Source organism: Notamacropus eugenii, chromosome 2 (assembly GCF_028372415.1).
Source record: "Notamacropus eugenii isolate mMacEug1 chromosome 2, mMacEug1.pri_v2, whole genome shotgun sequence".
Lineage (NCBI taxonomy): Eukaryota > Metazoa > Chordata > Mammalia > Diprotodontia > Macropodidae > Notamacropus > Notamacropus eugenii.
In genome coordinates, this window is record NC_092873.1 from 88,754,344 (window position 1) to 88,772,571 (window position 18,228).

At 40.7% G+C, this 18,228-nt stretch overlaps 1 protein-coding gene across 1 annotated transcript; it reads right to left on the reverse strand.

The window, feature by feature from the left end:
- Positions 1 to 225: 225 nt before the first annotated feature.
- TAP2 (transporter 2, ATP binding cassette subfamily B member) lies at positions 226 to 15,314 on the reverse strand. Its single transcript, XM_072641684.1, has 12 exons — positions 15,134 to 15,314; positions 14,065 to 14,574; positions 13,844 to 13,958; positions 4,006 to 4,136; positions 3,523 to 3,728; positions 3,101 to 3,298; positions 2,739 to 2,867; positions 2,362 to 2,550; positions 1,998 to 2,171; positions 1,658 to 1,817; positions 1,129 to 1,265; positions 226 to 692 (listed from the first exon to the last, which is right to left on the reverse strand). Exons 2-12 carry the CDS (start codon positions 14,564 to 14,566, stop codon positions 504 to 506), a joined length of 2,130 nt encoding a protein of 709 aa, XP_072497785.1. The 5' UTR covers positions 14,567 to 14,574; positions 15,134 to 15,314; the 3' UTR covers positions 226 to 503.
- Positions 15,315 to 18,228: the final 2,914 nt, after the last annotated feature.

Consider the following 18,228-nt stretch of genomic DNA (forward strand, 5'->3'; position numbering starts at 1 on the left):
AAGCTGAATGTTGTCTAAATGGCTCAGATTCAAAGCCACGTCACAAAGTTGAATATCTAAGAGCGGTTGGCAACAATCAGTTTATGCCCTCTATCAGACCACTTTGAGACCACTAACAGTCCCTGAGAACCTAACAACACTTAATACAGTAAGAATGTTGAGCAAGACCAGTTCAGACCTTCTCTCCAGAAGTGTGCAGAGCCTAGTCTCAAGTTAGTCTCACTATTATGTTCGTCCAAGAAAAATGATTTATTGATTGACATACCCACACACACGTATGCAAGACTCTGAACAGAACCAAGCAAGCAACATAGTCTCTTGAAAGGGATATCCCTGGGGGTACCTCTTGTCCAAGGCCCCATCATTTCCACAAGTATAGTGGCTATTACACAGCAGTTCAAGCTAGGGGCACTCAGAGCAAGGATTGCCCTGGATCCTAGAGACCCTGACCCAAACCCAAACCCAACCCTGTAAAAAAAAGGTTCCTCGCTTCCTCCAGGGATTCAGTCTTCAAGTTGTCGCTGTACCAGGCGATGATAGAGGCCTTTCTGGGCCATGAGCTGAGTATGGGTACCCTGCTCCACCACCTGCCCTTGCTCCAGCACCAGGATATGGTCAGCAGCCTGTACTGTCTGCAGGCGGTGTGCGATCACCAGCACTGCCCGACCCCCCTGCAGCATCATCTCCTGAAGCTGAGGGTGAGAAGATCAGACATTAGAGAAACAAACACTAAAGCCTCCATGCCTAGCACTGCATACTGCATCTAAGAGTAAGGGAATGTGGCATAGCAGTGGATATGGCAGGATCTGAAAGAAAAAAAGGACAAAACCATGGAGGCTCACCCAACGCTGCTGCCAGTATCCAATAACTACTCATGCTCTATCAAGTATAATGAAGAATACTGAGAAGAGATACACACACAATTTCCCTACTATCCACCTCATTCTCAGGGATCATAATCATCATAAATCCTGGGCATACCTGTCCCAGGTTTACTTTCTCCCATCCCCCCTTTCCCCCATAGCGCCTGTCAGTTCTGCCTATCCCTAACACCACTGCCACATGTGATTCAGGCCTTGGCCTCACTTACTGTGAGTGTTCTGACCCTTCCTCAGGACCTGCCCTTACCTCCTGTTCACATTCCATGTCCAGGGCACTAGTGGCCTCATCCAGGATGAGGACACGGGGATTCCGCACCAGGGCCCGAGCGATGGCCACACACTGCTTCTGTCCTGCAGACAACTGGCTTCCCTTTTCCCCCACAGCTGAAGAAACATAGAATATACCCATCCTCAGAGATGGGGTCTTATGATGATCCCATGTAGAGAAAACACTCTTTTGTCTCCAACCTTACACTCCACCATTTCCCCCTAGATCAGATTAAAAGAATCATAGGGATACATGCCCAGTGGTGCCATCCAGGGAGAGGTGGCATCACATTTCACACAAATCACATGTTCCCTGTACAAAAAGCCTGGGTTAGTAGGCCCAAAGCACTTTTATATAAATAAGACTCAGGGTAGAAGGAAAGATAAGGAACAATGGCAGTTTTAGAATTAGTATACCCACTGGCACTCTAATGTTCTCATTAGGGAATGGTCCAGTTCCCTTTTATCTAGAAACTCATTATCATAGTCTTGAAGACTGGTGAAGGTACCTGTGTCCAGTCCATGCTCCATATTGGCAATGAATCCATCAGCACGAGCTGCCTGAGCAGCTGCCTTCACCTTATCATCCTCACAGCTCTCCAGTCCATAGGCAATGTTGTCTCTCACAGACCCTGAAAACAGCACAGGCTCCTGCCCAACCACAGACACCTATGTGGAAAGGGGACATTTGGTGAGTTAGCCCAGGGCAGGGGCCCAAGGGACCCTCCCCTACTCCACAGGTTTTTAGGAGAAGAAATCTTTTTCTCTCTTCCCCAGACCTGCCCACCCTACTTCTCCCAGTGTTTCCTTTCTCAACTTCATCTTCCTCTCCTCCTTATCCCTGGTCACCTGTGAGTGCAAGTATTGGTGCTGGTACTCAACCAAGGGCTTCCCATCCAGCAGCAGCTGGCCCCCTGTGGGCTGATACAGATTCTGTAGCAATGCAGCCACTGAGCTCTTCCCAGCCCCATTGGGCCCCACTAGGGCTGTCACCTTCCCAGGGTGCAGAGTGAATGTCACTCCCTGGAGGGGAAGCAGAAAGGAGGCAATAGTCAATGAGAGAAATGGATAAAGATCTGCCTCACCTTGAGGTAATCACCATCTTGCGACTCAGGAAAATCAGGATTAAAGACCAGGGTCAGCCCCACCACCTCTTTCAAGAAAGTAGAGGGCCACTAAACTGGATACTGGGTTTCTTCCCAATCTCAGGCACCTGGAGGACAGGCTTGGTTGGCTGGGTAGGGTAGGCAAAGGAGACATCTTGGAATTCCACAAGACCATGAAGGGAAGGAGGGGCCAGTGTCCCAGGAGGAGGCCTCCGTGGCTCACGGTCCAGGTATCGGAAAACTTTCTCTGCAGCACCCACATTGCTCATCATGTCCCCACAGATGTACACCACAGTCTAGAGAAATATGATGATGCACAGTCATACCCTAGAGCCACTGAGACCTAATTCTTCAATGACAGAGCTACCACTGTTTCCCCACACAGAATCAGGTATATGGAAAACCATTCTTTCAAAACTTGGCATCCCACCCCGTGCAAAGCCTGAAACTGAAATAAAGACAGAGCAAAAATCAGTTGCTTTACCTGAATGTAACTCCCTAGGTCCCCCTGATAGAGTAGGAATGAGACAAGGCCTCCCCTGGTGAGCTCCCCAGCCAATATCTGCTTTAGCCCACAATTCAGCATCAACACTTGCATCGCCAGCTGAAGACTCTAAGGGATAAAAGAGGAAAATGGGCTGAGGATGGGACTGGTCACCTCATCAGGGACACCCTCTCCAACTCTTATCCCTGTTCCTCTTACTACAAGCAGAGACTAAGGGGTTAGAAATGGAAGGAGGGTCACACATCAGAGATCAGAGGCTGAGAGCGGCATCACCTAGGGATGTACTTACTGTCCTTGAACCCCCTTGGCCATGTCCCACTAAGCTGTCCTGCCTGGCTCACCCTCCTGAAGAGCAAATACACTGCTCGCTCCCAGTCCCTGCGCCACTCTAGCTGCCGCTTGCGCTCCAAGACTTCCTCATAGCGCTGGGCCTCATCCTCCTCTGCTCCAAAACTCCTCACAGTTTTCAGGCTTCCCACTGCCTCCCGAACCACCTGTCCAGCCTCTGCCACTGCATCCTGGATCTGTCGCAGCACTGCCTGGAGAGAAGGTATCAGAGGAAAGATGAGTGAGGCAAAGGAGGCCCCCTCCACACAGCCTAGCATTCTATCTCCCATACTGAAGCCACCTTCCCCACCTCAGTCACAGCTCTCTCCTTTCCCAACTTTCATCTCTATTCTGTCTTCCAAGGCTCCTCCTGTAGACCATCCCACCAACCCCAGTCTATGCTTCTCCCATAAGCTGTGCTCTTGCCCACACATACCTGATGTCGGACATTGTAGACCTTTTCACTAGCCATTGAGAGGGGCACTTCGAGCAGGGACAGGAGGGTGAGTCGAGGTGAGAGACTGAACATAAAGCCACACAGGCCTATGACCTTTACCAGACTCCGAAGGAATACATTGGCATTTAAAGGAAGCCAGCGACTCATCAAGTTGGTGTCTGAAGATAGGCGTGAGTTTAACTCCCCTGGAGAAGAAAGAATGAAGCTAAACTCCAGAATGGGACAGGTGACCACAGCTGGTGAAGCTCACCTTCAGAGTCATCAAAACTCAAAGAACTTCCTCTGTGTCCCTGCCTCCTCCCCTCTACTTCAGGGAGAGAGGTGGGGTCACTACAACTCACTCTGACAGGGACCCAGATAAATGTACATTCAACTATGGAAGGAGAGGGGGTTAGGGCATGAAAGGGACCCTGAGGGGTTGGAAAGCCCAGAGAAACCAAAGATCCAGACTCTGAACCCCACCTGTCTTGGTCTCCTGGAAGAAGGTGAGGTCCTGGTGTAGCAGAGAGGAAAAGAGCATCCGTCGAATACGTAGGTTGATTCGGGAAAGGACGAAAGTGAAGATGCCTCCTCTGCAGCCAGCAGACAATGAGCTGGGGAATGAGTAAGACAAAATCATGAGGAGGAATACAGGTGAGAAAGAGTGAGCCTGTGGAGTCATGGGAAGAATGAATGAGGAAGAGAGAAGAAAGGCAGGGGAGAAAGGGAGATACAGGTGAGAGAGAGACATAAACGGACCCAGGAGAGGGAAAGAGAGGGGGAAATGGCACCAGAAAGAAGAGGTGGCAGAATGGATAGATGGGAATAGAAGGGAGATATGACAGAACAAACCTAAGTGGAATAGGGAGGGCAGTAGAATTCAATTCCACAGACATTCAGAGGACCTGTTTTGTGTTCAGCTCTCCACTGTAGGCTATTGGGGTTATAGGAGAAGAGAAGGGCATGGTATGATGAGATGGCATCATCAGAAGGGGAATGGGCACTCTGCCTCTTCCCCCCAGTTTATTTGATTATCTCACCTAGATTCTCATTCTGTGCCCAAAATTTCCTGGCACTCTCTGAGTTCCAGAGTTGCTTGATTCACTGCCAGAATGTCCCTAAGGATTCTTCTCTATCCACACAAGGAAAACAAACCCCTTTTCCTATTAGTTCAGCAAAGACACGAAAGATTTTCACAGGAAATAATGACAGTAAAAGCTAGTGTTTACATATTGCTTACTTTGTGCCAGGAACTATGTTAAGTACTTTAACAAATATTCTCTCATTTGATCCTCAGTACATCCCTAGAGGTAGATGTTCTTATTATCTCCATTTTACATTTGAGAAAACTGAGGCAAACAAAAGCTAAGTGACTTGCCCAAGTCCACAAAGCTAGAAAGTATATGAGGCATTTGAACTCAGATCTTCCTAACTCCAGGCTTGTTATTCTGTTCACCGTACCACCTAGTTGACTCTCAACCTTTACTGAAATGCTAAAAGAAAACAAAACAAAACTAAATGGAAGGAAGGAAGGAAGGAAGGAAGGAAGGAAGGAAGGAAGGAAGGAAGGAAGGAAGGAAGGAAGGAAGGAAACACAGAATGGGATGAGTTCTGTTTTATGAACTAATTCAATTCAATTCAAGTCCCATCACAAAGCTAGTCTGGTTGATAGAACTCAGAGGACATGCATCTCCAAGTACCATTCTTTCATCTCAATCCTGCCTGAGAGATTGAAACCCTACCCAGGGCCTACTTTGCAGAGTTTGGGCTTTCCTCTCTCTTATGAGCAGGAATGGTCACATAAAAGCATTAAAATATTTTCGGGCTCGTGGGTCAGCCTCAAACCAATATGAAAATCTTCATACACCAAGAGCTACACACTTTCATGAACAATTCCCCAGAAATTATATCGACACCAAATAGGGACTTTCCTCTCTCTTCTGAAAGGCAGTCATGAATACCGCCACGGAGAAGTTATTCCTGCCTTCAAGGACTTATCAATTTATTTATGAACTTGGAAAATAGTTGTAATACAGTACAAATCATATACAAAGTGGTACAAAAATTCATGGAATAGATAAGAAGTGATGAAGGAATTAAGAGAAGAAGGTAGTTAGGGTAGTAAGGAACTATTTTATAGGAAACAACTTCATCTTGAGGTGGCTAGGATTTAGATAGTCTGAGAGAAGGTGGGAGGGCATCTAAGGCAGGGAGAAAAAAATAGCACGAACAAAGAACCTAAGGGCCTTGGGAAGAGTTTTAAGAATCAACTATCAGACCGATTTTCCTGAAACCATTTATGAAGTGAGAAATCAGCATGGAGATAAGGTTCCTCTTCCTCATAACTGGCAGTGATGGCTGACCAAGTGCCATCAGATGAGTATAGAAGTCGTAGAATTGGCATCAGACCCCTGACCACTAGTCCTGCTTCTAGGCCAGTTAGCATGGCCATCAATTGGAGAGACCACTCCTAAAGAGAAAGGGCCAGAAACAACAACCACCACTCACAGCCCAGGCTAACCTTGCCAAACCAGCAAGAGACAGAGACAGAGAGAGAGAGAGAGAGAGAAAACGATGGCAGCATATACTAGCAAGTCAAAACACCACCACTTTGCCGCCATTTCCACTCAGAACCTGATGGTGATATCCTTGAAGAAACGAATATTCTAGTTCAGTGCAAGATGTGGAGAGGCAGCCTGGCAACTGTTCCTGCAGGTCCTATAGCCACATCTAATAAGTACTAAAGAGCAAGCATCCTTGCCCCCAAAGTCCTTGGCATTGTTAAATGATTCAATAGCAGAAACCGATGATTTTCAGTGGAAATGACACTAAAGAAGAAACATTCCTATCAGCTCTATAGCTGTACTCTAAGGGTTTTCCATCTGATTTGCAGCTGAAACCTTCTATACCTGTTGTTGCTCCTATTAGAATGTGAATTCTTTGAGTGAAAAGACTCTTCCTCTTCTGTCTGTATCCCCATTGCTTGGCACAGTGCTTCTCACATAGTAAGCCCTTCTTAATACATACTTAGATAATTAATTAGTCAATTCATTGAAAGGCACAGAGGTGAGAACAAAGCATATTTAAGGGATGTTGCGGAAACTGGCCTGGTTGCAGCAGAGAGTTTGCAGTGGGAAGAAGTGGGAGATAAAAATAGGTAAAATGGGACCACACTGTCAGCTGATGTAGCCCTGTTGGCAAAGGATGAAAGTTTTTTAGGAAGAAAAGGATATGATTTAAAAAAATTAGTTCTAGGAAAATGAATCTAAGTGTTTAAGATGAATTAAGGGAGTTCTTGGAGACAGTGACACTAGGTAGGAAACAATGCAATTCAGACATGAAGTGATAGAAACCTAGGCTAGAGTCGTGGCAGTGAGGATAAAAATTAGGAATGGAAACCAGAAATTATAATGATAGAAATGGAAAGAATCAGAATATAATCAGAGAAGTCAAAAATGACCTGAGGTTTTGATATTCAGTGAATAGAATAAAGAAATAATAATAAGGAAACAACAAAACAAAGTGAAAAGAATGGGGAAAATGAAAGAAAATATTAAATACCTCATTGGAAAAACAATTGACCCAGAAAATAGATTGAGGAAAAATAATTGAATTATGATTAAAGAAAGAGCCTAGACATCATATTTCAAGATATTGCCAAGGAAAACTGCATTAATCCTAAAGGTAAAATGGAAATTGAAAGAATATACCAATCACCACCTGAAAGAGATCCCAAAATGAAAAAGTCCTAGAAATATTATAGCCAAATTCCAGAGCTCCCAGGTCAAAGAAAAAATATTTAAAGCAGCCAGAAAGAAATCATTAAAGTACCACAGAGCTACAGTCAGGATCACACAAGATTTAGTAGCCTATCACATTAGAGCTTAGGACTTGGAAAATTATATCCTGGAAAGTAAAAGAGCTGTGATTGTATAATCCTTCAAGGGAATAAAATAAAGTTTAATGAAATAGAGGACTTTCAAGTATTCCTGATGAAAAGACCAGAATTCAATAGAAAATTTAACTTTCAAATGCAAGACTCAAGAGTAACATACCAAGGTAAACATGTGAGAAAAATCGTAAGGAATTCAATAAAGTTAAACTGTTTGCCTTCTAAACAATGATACCTGTAACTTCTAAGAACTTTATCATTATTATGGAAGATATAAGGAATCTCCATAGAAAGAAAGTGCTGGAGTGAGTAGACAATGTGGAGATGATCTCTAAAAAAAATGAAGGTGTAAGAAAGAGGAATGCTCTGGGGGAAAAAGGAAAGGAGAGAAAGAATGAGGGAAATTATGTCACATAAAAATAATATGCAAGGAAAATCTTTCACAGTGAAGAGAACATGGGGGAGGGGTGCCAACACTTGAAACTTACAACTAAATTAGTTCAAAGAGGGGTGAAAATACATGTGTGTATGTGTGCATAATAGGTAATAGAAATCTGTCTTACCCAATGGGGAAGTAAAAGAGGAAGGGAATGGAGGGGGTGTGATAAAAGTGAGGACACATAAAAGAAGGTAATGGTCAGAAATAAAACAGATTTTAGAAGGGAAACAGAATAAAATGAGAGAAAGAGAAGGATAAACAGGAGAAAACAGGATGGGGGTGGAATGCATAGTTAATAATCATAACTGTGAATGTGAATGGGATGAACTCACCCATGAAATGAAAGTGGATAGTAAAATGAATTAGATACCAGAATCTGACAATATTTTGTTTACAAAAAACATATTTAAACTAGAGAGATATAAACAAAAAGTTAAAACATGGGGCCAAAGCAGAATCTATTATGCTTCAGCAGCAGCAAAAAAAGCAAGAGTAGAAATCATGATCTCAGACAAAGCAAAAACAAAAACAGACCTAATTTAAAAGTGTAAGCAGGTAAACTACACCTTGCTAAAAGATTACAAAAATTACATTTAATAAAGGGTCATGGAAGCACAGGTTAAAACTTAATTGAAAACTAAATAATCTAATCCTAAGAATGAGTAGGTCAAAAAATAAATTGGAGAAATAATCAACAATGAGACAACATTCCAAAACTTGCAAGATGCAACCAAAGCTGTATTTAGAGAAAAATGCATATATCCAAGTGTATACATCAATAAAAGAGAGAAAGAGCAGATTGATGAGCATACAACTAAGAAAACTAGAAATATAATAAATTAACATCCACAGTTAAACACCAAAATGGAAATCCTGAAAATCAAAGAAGAGATGAACAAAACTGAAAGTTAAAAAAAACTATTAAAATAATAAATAAAACTATGAGATGGATTCATGAAAGAGCCAATCAAATAGGTAAACCATTGGTTAATCTGATTTGTTTCTGGAAAAAGAAAACCAAATTAATAGTATCAAAAAATGAAAGGAAGAGTAAATTCATCATCAACGAAGATGAAATCAAAGCAATTATTAAGAATTATTTTGCCCAGTTTTATTGTACTGAGACTGATAATCGAAGTGAAATGGATAAATATTTGCAAAAATACATAAACTGCCTAGATTAGCAGAAGAGAAAAATAAAATGCTTAAATAATCCTATCTTAGAAAAAGTAATCAAACAAGTAATTGAAGTAGTAATCAAAGACCTCCCTAAGAAAAATCCCAAGGACCAAATGGATTTAGAAGTGAATTCTACCAAATACTTAAGGAACAATTAATCTCAAAACTATATAAGCTATTTGAAAAAAATAGGTAAAGAAATAGTCCCACCAAATTCCTTCTATAACACAAATACGACCTTAATACCTAAACCAAGAGACTCTATGAAAACCATAGACCCATTTCCTTAATGAATATCAATGCAAAAATTTTAAATAAAATACTAGCAAGGAGATTACAGCAATATAATACAAAGATCATACATTATGACCAGGTAGGATTTATACCAGGAATACAAGGCTGGATCAATATTGGGAAAATTATCAGCATAATTGATCATATAATAATAAAAACAACAAAAATCATATGATTTTGTCAATTTTGTTGTTCAATCACTTCAATCATGTCTAATTCTTAATGACCCCATTTGGAGTTTTCTTGGAAAATATACTGAAATGGTTTGCCATTTCCTCTTCCAATTCATTTTACAAATGAGAAAACTGAGGCAAACAGGGTTAAGTGACTTGCCCAGAGTCACATAGCTAAGAAGTGTCTGAAGCTGTATTTGGACTCCTGAAGATGAGTCTTCCTGATTCCAAGCTCAGTGCTTTATCCACTATACCATCCAGCTACACATATATGCAAAAAAAAAACTCTTGAACAAAATATGACACCTACTTCCATTATAAACACTAAAAGGCATAGGAACCAAAGGAACTTTTCTTAGAATAATAAGCAGTACTTAACTAAAACCAAGAGCAAGCTTTCCTAATAAGATTCGAGGTGAAGCAAGGATGTCCATTACCACTACTATTATTCAATGTTGTACTAGAAATGCTAGTTTTAGCAATAAGAGAAGAAAAGAAATTGAAGGAATAAAAATAAGCTATAAGGAAACAATGCTATCACTGTGTGTGGATGATATGGTGGTATACTTAGAGAATCAGTCCTAGAGAATCAACTAAAAACTAGCTGAAACAACGGAAAACTTCAGTAAAGTTGCAGTATATAAATCATCAGTATTTCCATATATTGCCAACAAAACCTAACAGGAAGAGACAGAAAAGTAAATTCTATTTAAAATAAGTGCAGGCAATATAAAATACTCATGCATCTACCTGTCAAGACAAACCCTGGGATTACATGGACACAATTACAAAACATTTTTCACATAAAAACAAATCTAAATAACTGGGAAAGTATTAGTTGCCCATTGGTCAAACCAATATAATAAAATGACAATTCTACCTAAATTAATTTACTTATTCAGTGCAATAGCCATCAGACTAGCAAAAAAATATTTTTTAGAGCTAGAAAAGATAGTGACAAATATCATCTGGAAGAACCAAAAATCAAGAATATCAAGGAAATCAATGGGAAAAAAATGTTAAGGAAGATAGCCTAGCAGTTCCAGATTTCAAACTATATTACAAAACAGTAATCATCAAAACAATCTACTACTGACTAAGAAATAGAATGATGGATCAGTAGAATAGGTTAGGTACATGATACTCCATAGTATCTGTGTTTGATAAACCAAAGAGCCAAGCTTTGGCAATAAGAACTCACCATTTGACAAAAATTGTTGGGAAAAATGGAAATATCAGTTTGGTGAAAACTAGGCATAGATCAACATCTCACACCATACACAAAGATAAGGTCAACACAGATAAAAGATTTAGACCTAAAGGGTGATATCATAAGTAAGTTAGGGGTGCATGGAAATTTATACCTGTCAGATCTATGGATAGGAGAACAATTTATGAATAAACAAGAGATAGAGAAGATTATGGGAAGTAAAATAGATAATTTTGATTACATGAAGTTAAAAGGCTTTTGCACAAACAAAACTAATGTAGCTAAAAATAGAGGGAAAACAGAAAACAAAGAAAAAAATTATAGCAAGTTTCTCTGATAATGATCTCATTTCTCAAATAGATAAGAAGCTGAGCCGAATTTATAAATTTATAAAAAGATAAGGCATTCCTTATAGTCAAAGGATATGAAAAGATATTTTATGGAAGAAGAAATCAAACTATCAATAATGTGAATAGTCACATGGGAAAAATGCTTTAAATCACTTACTAGGGAATCACAAATTAAAACAACTCTGAGGCACCACCTCATCCCTATTACATTGGCTAACATTAGAGTAAAAGAAAATGAAAAATACTGGAGAGGATGTAGAAAAATTGGGACACTAAGGATTGTTGGTGGAGTTATGAACTAGTTCAGACGTCCTGAAAACAACTTACAACTGTACAAAAAGAGCCATAAAATTGTGCTATATCTGACCCAGAAATACTACTACTAGGTCTGTTTCTCAAAGAGATCAAAGAAAAGGGGGGAAACCTACTTGTACAAAAAATATTTATAGCAGTTCTTTTGTTGTCCTACCAAAAAATTAGAAATCAAGGGGATGGATGCTCAATAATTGGGGAAATGACTGAACAAGTTGTGGTATGTGATTGTGCTATAAGAAATTATGAGCAAAATAGTTTCAGAAAAACCTGGGAAGATTTATGTGAACTAATGCAAAGTGAAGAGAGCAGAACCAGGAGAACATTGTTCATAGCAATAACGATATTGTAAAGATGATCAACTGTGACAGACCTCGCTTCTCTGATAATGACAATGATCCAAGAAAATTCCAAAGGATCCGTGATGAAAGATGCTATCCACCTCCAGAGAGAAAGCTGGTAAACTCTGAATGCAGACTGGAGTATATTTTTTTTTAATTTTCTTTATTTTTGTTGTATTTTGTTTGTGTTTTTCTTTACAAAATGGCTTATATGAAAATACATTTCTTGACCACATATATATATAATTGATATTAAATTGTTTGACTTTTTATGGAGGGGAAGGTTTGGAAGAGAGGGAGAGAATTCAGAACTTAAAATTTCTTAAATGCAATTAAAAATATATTTAATGAAACACATAAAAAAGGTATTTTTGAAGAGATTGATTTGGGATATATTGAGTCAAAGAGACATAGAGACATCCAATGGAGATGTCTAGGAGGCATTTTAAGAGGTAGGCCTGAGACTTAGGTGAGGCATCAGGACCTGAGACATAGCTTTGGGAATCATCAGAATGGAGGTAAGTGTGAAACCATGATAAAAATCAGACTAGAAAGTATAAAAAAAGAAAAATTGGATATCTGAAAGATGAAAGTTGAGCTTTAGGGAATTCCCATATTAAAAGGTCTGGAGATCATGCCCGTAAAAAAGGAAAAAAGTATAGTCAGAAATGTAAACCGAATACCAGCGACACAGAAGTTAAGGGAGGAGGGGGATCAATCATGTCAAATACTACAGAGAGTAAAGCATTAAACTTTAAAATGGGTTTGGATTTGGAAATAAGTCACTGATGACCTTTGAGAACAGTGTTTCAGTAGCGTAATGGGAAAACAGACAGAAGACAAAGAATTAAGGAAGATAAGGAAATGGAGGCAGTGGACATAGGTCTACCTAGAAGATTAGTGCTGGAAAGACAATAACTAGAAGGGACAATGTAAACAAGCACGAGCTTCTTTTGACTTGGGAAGGCCTTCTATGTTTGGAAATGGAGATGGTGGAATACAACTGGCCAAAATGACAAAAAATGAGAATGGCCAAATATTGGAGAGCCTGTGGGAAGGCAGGCCCACTAACATCCTATAGGTGAGGCTATGAAGTGCTCCAAGAGTTATGAATTATGCAAGTAAAGTGAATACACTATCCAAATCTTCTAATTCAGTGATCCTACAATTGGGCTTATATCCTAGACAAAGGAAGAACAAATGATGGTGCAAAATACACCAAAATATTCATATCAGCACTTTTGACAGCAACAAAGAACTGGAAGTACAATGAGGACCCAGTGATAGAAAAATAAAGTTACATGAATCTAGTGGAACATGATTGGGCAGTAAGAAATAGAAGGAATTCTAAGAAACATGGGAAATGTTTTTATATACTGATACAAGATGAAATAAACAGAACCAAAAGAACACTATATACAATGACTATCACGATGTATGTGAAAAGGTCACTGAAAGGAAATAAAACTTCATATCTAAAAAAGTCAAGAAGGTCCTTGAAAGCAGATAATGCATCATACCTCTCTTCTCCTGGCAGAAAAGGCAGGAGACTACTAGGACAAAATTAAGTTCCCCCTGTCTGACACTAAATAAATACTTTTCAGTGAGTAAAAACTTGAATGAATATATTCACATGTTGTTGAACCGTTTGTCAAATGTACAACCCCTCTCTCCCTCATCAGTCGTAGTTCAGGGACTGCAGGTTATTTCGTATGCATCAACAGAAAAAGAACTTCCAAAAGATGGAAAATGTATTCCCTCATTAGAATGAGGGCTCCCTGGAGGGGGGGTCCTACCTCAGAATAGGAGCATCTAAAAAAAAGGTAGTATTCTCAGATCCAAGTCTTGTGTGAGCGATGTTTTCCCTGCCTTTCAGGAGCACAGATTCTGCATCTGGGAGCCACTGGACAATGGATATTACAAAGAGTTTGGGTGATGACAAATCCCCTCAGGATTATAGGATTTGGAATTGTTAGGATCTGGTCCAACCCCCTTCATTGTAGTGATGAGAAAACTAAGGGCCAGAAATATAAAGTAATTGTCTCAAGGTCACACAAACAATAAGTGGCAGGGCCCTAAAAGAGATAGTTATGATTTCACCACCTCTTCCCACGCCTACCAAGTCACTGACCTTCCAAAGGAGAAGAGGCACATGTAAAAGATGGCGGTGACAAAGGCATCAGGGTCAAAGTCCTGGCCCAGAATGTCAATCACACGACCAGTGTAGTGGGGGATGAACATCTCACCTGGAGTAGGGCATGAGCAGATGAACAGGGAGCAACATCAAGGACTGTTTTCCATGTTCATTTAAATTCATGTTCTCCCCCACACGTTCCCACTTTGTCCATTTACCTATGACTGCAAGAGCCAAGAAGAAGAAAGCAGCACCAAGGAAGGGGAAGTCAGGCCAGGACAGCCTCAGCAGCCTCCACATCATGGCTTTGTTCTCCTGGACCTGCTCCTTCTCCTGTGCTGAGGGAGGGGCTTCTGAGGGGATCAGCACCTTCCACACAGCCCAGCCCAGTCCCACTGCTCCATAAGCCACCAGCAGCCAGGCCCATGGGGCTGAAGCTAGGAGCACAGGTGGGGCACTCAAGGCCCTTGGAATCAGGGTCCTCAGGGACAGGAACAGGGGTGTGCTCAGGCACAAGGTAGGCAGTAGTTCCCCCACCTTCCCAAATCCCTCCAATAAACTTAGCACCCCCCATAGGACACCCATTCGAAAGGCCCCCTCCAGCCAGAGGACAAAGAGCCCTGGAGGGAATAGAGCTCCCAGCAGCCCCTGCAACAACCAAAGCAAGATCAGGTCAGTCAGGAGGAGGGGAGCCGAGGGTCTCAGGGCAGAGAGCTGCATGTTGGGGCCTGTGAAAGAATGAGAAATATTATTATACTATTAATAAGACAATATTATGTAATTATAATATAACAATGAGAGATATTATTCTAAGGAGCAGTACCTTCAGTCAAGTCTACCATTTATCCCTTATCCAAGATCACTTCCCTCCCTACCAGAGGGACCCCTAGCTTAACCCCAAGCTCCTCAGCAGGTTCCCAGTCATAGCTCGATTGATGGGCTCGTATGAATTAGGGTTAGGGGCCATAGGGACCAATCTAGTCCAATCCCAGGGTTCCTACAGATGAGGAAACTGAGGCTCAGAGAAATGAAGGGGCTTGCCCAGGGTCACAAGGAGAGTACAAGACAGAGACAGATCTCAGGTGTGAGCCCTCCATCGCCAGTGCTCTTTCAGCTTCTCCAGGGCTCAGGGATTGGTGCTGCTTCTCGGGAGGGAGGGACAGAGAATTCCCCTAACATTGGGTGATGATGAAAAGGAGGGGGACATCTCTTAAACCCTCCATATATGATCCTCCTTCCCACTTTCCCTGTTCCTAACTCCACTGGGGTTCCCCAGCTATGACTTACCTGTTGGCAGCCAGGACTCCTGGGCTACACCTGGAGCGGAGCTCGCCTCACGGTCCGGGTGCTGAGCAGAGTCCCGGGATGTCTGCAGGATCTGCTCTGGGTCTCCAGTCCCTTTAATCCCTTTCCTTTCTGCCTCCGTCCCCAGCCCCAGAGCCTGGGGTTTCACTTTCGCTTCCCCATACTGAGTACCCAAACCGGGGATTTCCCCGACCTGGGTCGTCCACAAGGGGGCGCCCAAAATTCTTAAGTCAAAGAGTCGGAAATACTTTTACTGAAAATCTAACCTTACTCCTGTGTTGATCACCACTTCTGTCTATCCCACCCAGGAAAGACTTTGATGGCAGCTACTGTGAGATTTTACCCTGATGCTGCTAAATTATAATTATCAAGCTTAGCCCCCAAGACACCTTTTTCTTTTCTTCAGAGGTGGACGATTATAACTATGGAACATTAAATATTATCAGACTTCTTCAATACAGTGATTAAAACTGCTGAACTGATTTTTTTTCCCTCTTTTTAATTCTTTATTGTAAAGGATGGCTCTCTGGTAAGGGGGAGAGAGAAGGGGTACCATGGGAAATGTGCATATTAAAAGAAAAAAATTAATAATGAATGGATAGAGAAAAGTCTAAATGAGACCAAAAGGTTAAGGTATGGTCAAGCCCAGAGAAACTGACACTGTAGGGTGAAAGACTGAGGTGTGAGGGTACTACACAATGTTAAGCAGTTCTGGAATGGAGGTGGCGATAGTGAAATAGGGCATCACCCTTTGAAGGGAGGTACTGAGAATAGGACTGGGACAGAGATGAGTTAACACTGAATCCTGAGGTCATGTCTAAGGCCATCCATAACCGGGGCAGTGCATTAGGGGATGGAAAATCAGATGGAGAAAAGGAAGGAGGAGCCTGTAGAGAGGTACACTTTCATCCATCAGTCCTCCTAAGATGCTTCTCCTCTTCCTTCCCTTACAAATCAGCTGATTTTAGATGTGTACAGTTTTCCAAATTAAGTGAGGGGATATGCCTACTTTGTGAAGCAAGGTTGTAAGACTTTTCTTTGGGAGAGAAGGGATTATGGGAAGGGAGGCAATTACCAAAATTATTAGGTACTATCCAGTAAATCTTTCACATAGATCCAGTTTTTAAATATAAAAAGTCAATTTGCAATCAGTCATCAAAATTGAGGTTGACAAAGCAAAACTGCTTCCCCTAACAATGAATTCAACATCACTCTCAGTCAACATTGGCTCATGACATACACAGACTCTTTCCCAGTCCTTGATACTTGAACTTGTCCTGTGTTAGCATGAAGTTAATCTTTGTAGGAAAGGTAAATTACTAAAACATCCATTGTATCATATGTTACATCTCTCAACATCATTCATTTTATGTAGTATAATTACAATAACTTGGATCCCAAAAAACTTTAACTTTAGAAAAAATGAAATAACTTAAGAACAGTGAAAAAGTGTTTAAAATTTTCAACTAGTAAAACTTATTGCCTAAAACTTACTGTAAGTGGTGAGAGTTTGAGTTGTTTTAAGGGGCTAGGGTAGGGATCGATACATAAAGCAGGTGAGGCCATGAAGTCAGTCTTGGGCTCCAACCTGTGACAGTCTAATCTGCCTAGCACCTAAAATGTCATGAAACAAGGCCTTTGTTGATTGGAAGGGATTTGGTCCAGCCAATGGCACATGTGACTGTCAGGAACTCTCTAGGAAGATAAGAAGTAGTGCTCTTTGAAAAGGAGATGAAAGGGGAAGGGCAGCTTTAGTCAAGGGTTCAACTAGTCTTTCCCATCCTGAGTTCTGCCTGCTCTTGCTCAGCTCTCCTGGCTCCTCATTCATTTCCTGTATTGAAAAGTCTCTGCTTCCAGAGTGACAGCTACAAGTGTCCGGGTTGGCATTTGATATACTCCCCAGGAAAGAAGTAAGGAGAGGAAAAAGTAGAAGAAATAGGAAGGGGACTGCCAGGATGATTATAAGCCCTGTAGTGGAAAGGTAACCATGATAAACCATGCCTACATCTGCCTGCACCTTGACAGTTTACCAAAGCTCTCTCATATACATTCATTCATTCACAACTCCCAGTGGTGATGGTGATAACAGTGGTAGTAGAAGCAGCAGCAGTTTCCTCTTATTTATACTTCTGGTCTTCTTTACACTATTTTATTCAGTCTTCTCAAGGACCCTGGGATGTTTCCTAACTATTTTTATTATTTCCTAACTATTTTTATATTTTAATATGATTCTACCTCTAGTCTAGATCATTAAAAGCAGACACTCAGATAATCAAAGAGAGGGAAGAAAAAGTCTAAGATTTCTAGCTTTTGTCATTCTCTATTTTCTTTTTGTAGACTTTTTGGTGGGGTATTAGTTTGATTTTTCCTTCATTTTTCTTTTCCTTTATTACTTCCTGGGACAGGATAATTGTTCAGTGAAGTCCTAAAAGCATTTAAATGGTAGAAGTACCTTGAGAAGATCCTTGGGGTGAATATACTATCAATGAAGATGAAATTAAAGAAATTATTAGGAGCTATTTTGACCAATGATATGTCAATGAAACTGACAATCTAAGTGAAATGGAAGAATATTTACAAAAATATAAATTGTTTAGATTAAGGGAAGAGGAAATAAAAATTTAAATAATTCTGTCTTTGGTGGGGGAAGGAAATTGAGTAAGCTGCAAATAAGCTCTCTAAGAAAAAAAATCACCATAACAAAAAAAGCTTTACAAGCAAATTGTACCAAACCATTTGAAAAAAATAGGTAAAGATGGAATTCTACTAAATCCCTTCTTTGACACAAATGTGGTCAGGGGGACAAAAACAGAGAAGGAGAACTACAGACTAATTTCTTTAATGAATATCAATGCAAAAATTTTAAATAAAATATTGGCAGAGATTACAGCAATATATCACAAAGCTGATATACTATGACTAAGTGCAAATTACATCAGGAACATAGAACTGGTTCAACATTAAGAAAATTATAAGCATAATTGGCCATATCAACAACAAAAGCAACAAAAAACATTTAATTATCTTCATAGATGTAGAAAAAGGTTTTGACAAAATACAACACCTACTCCTATTAA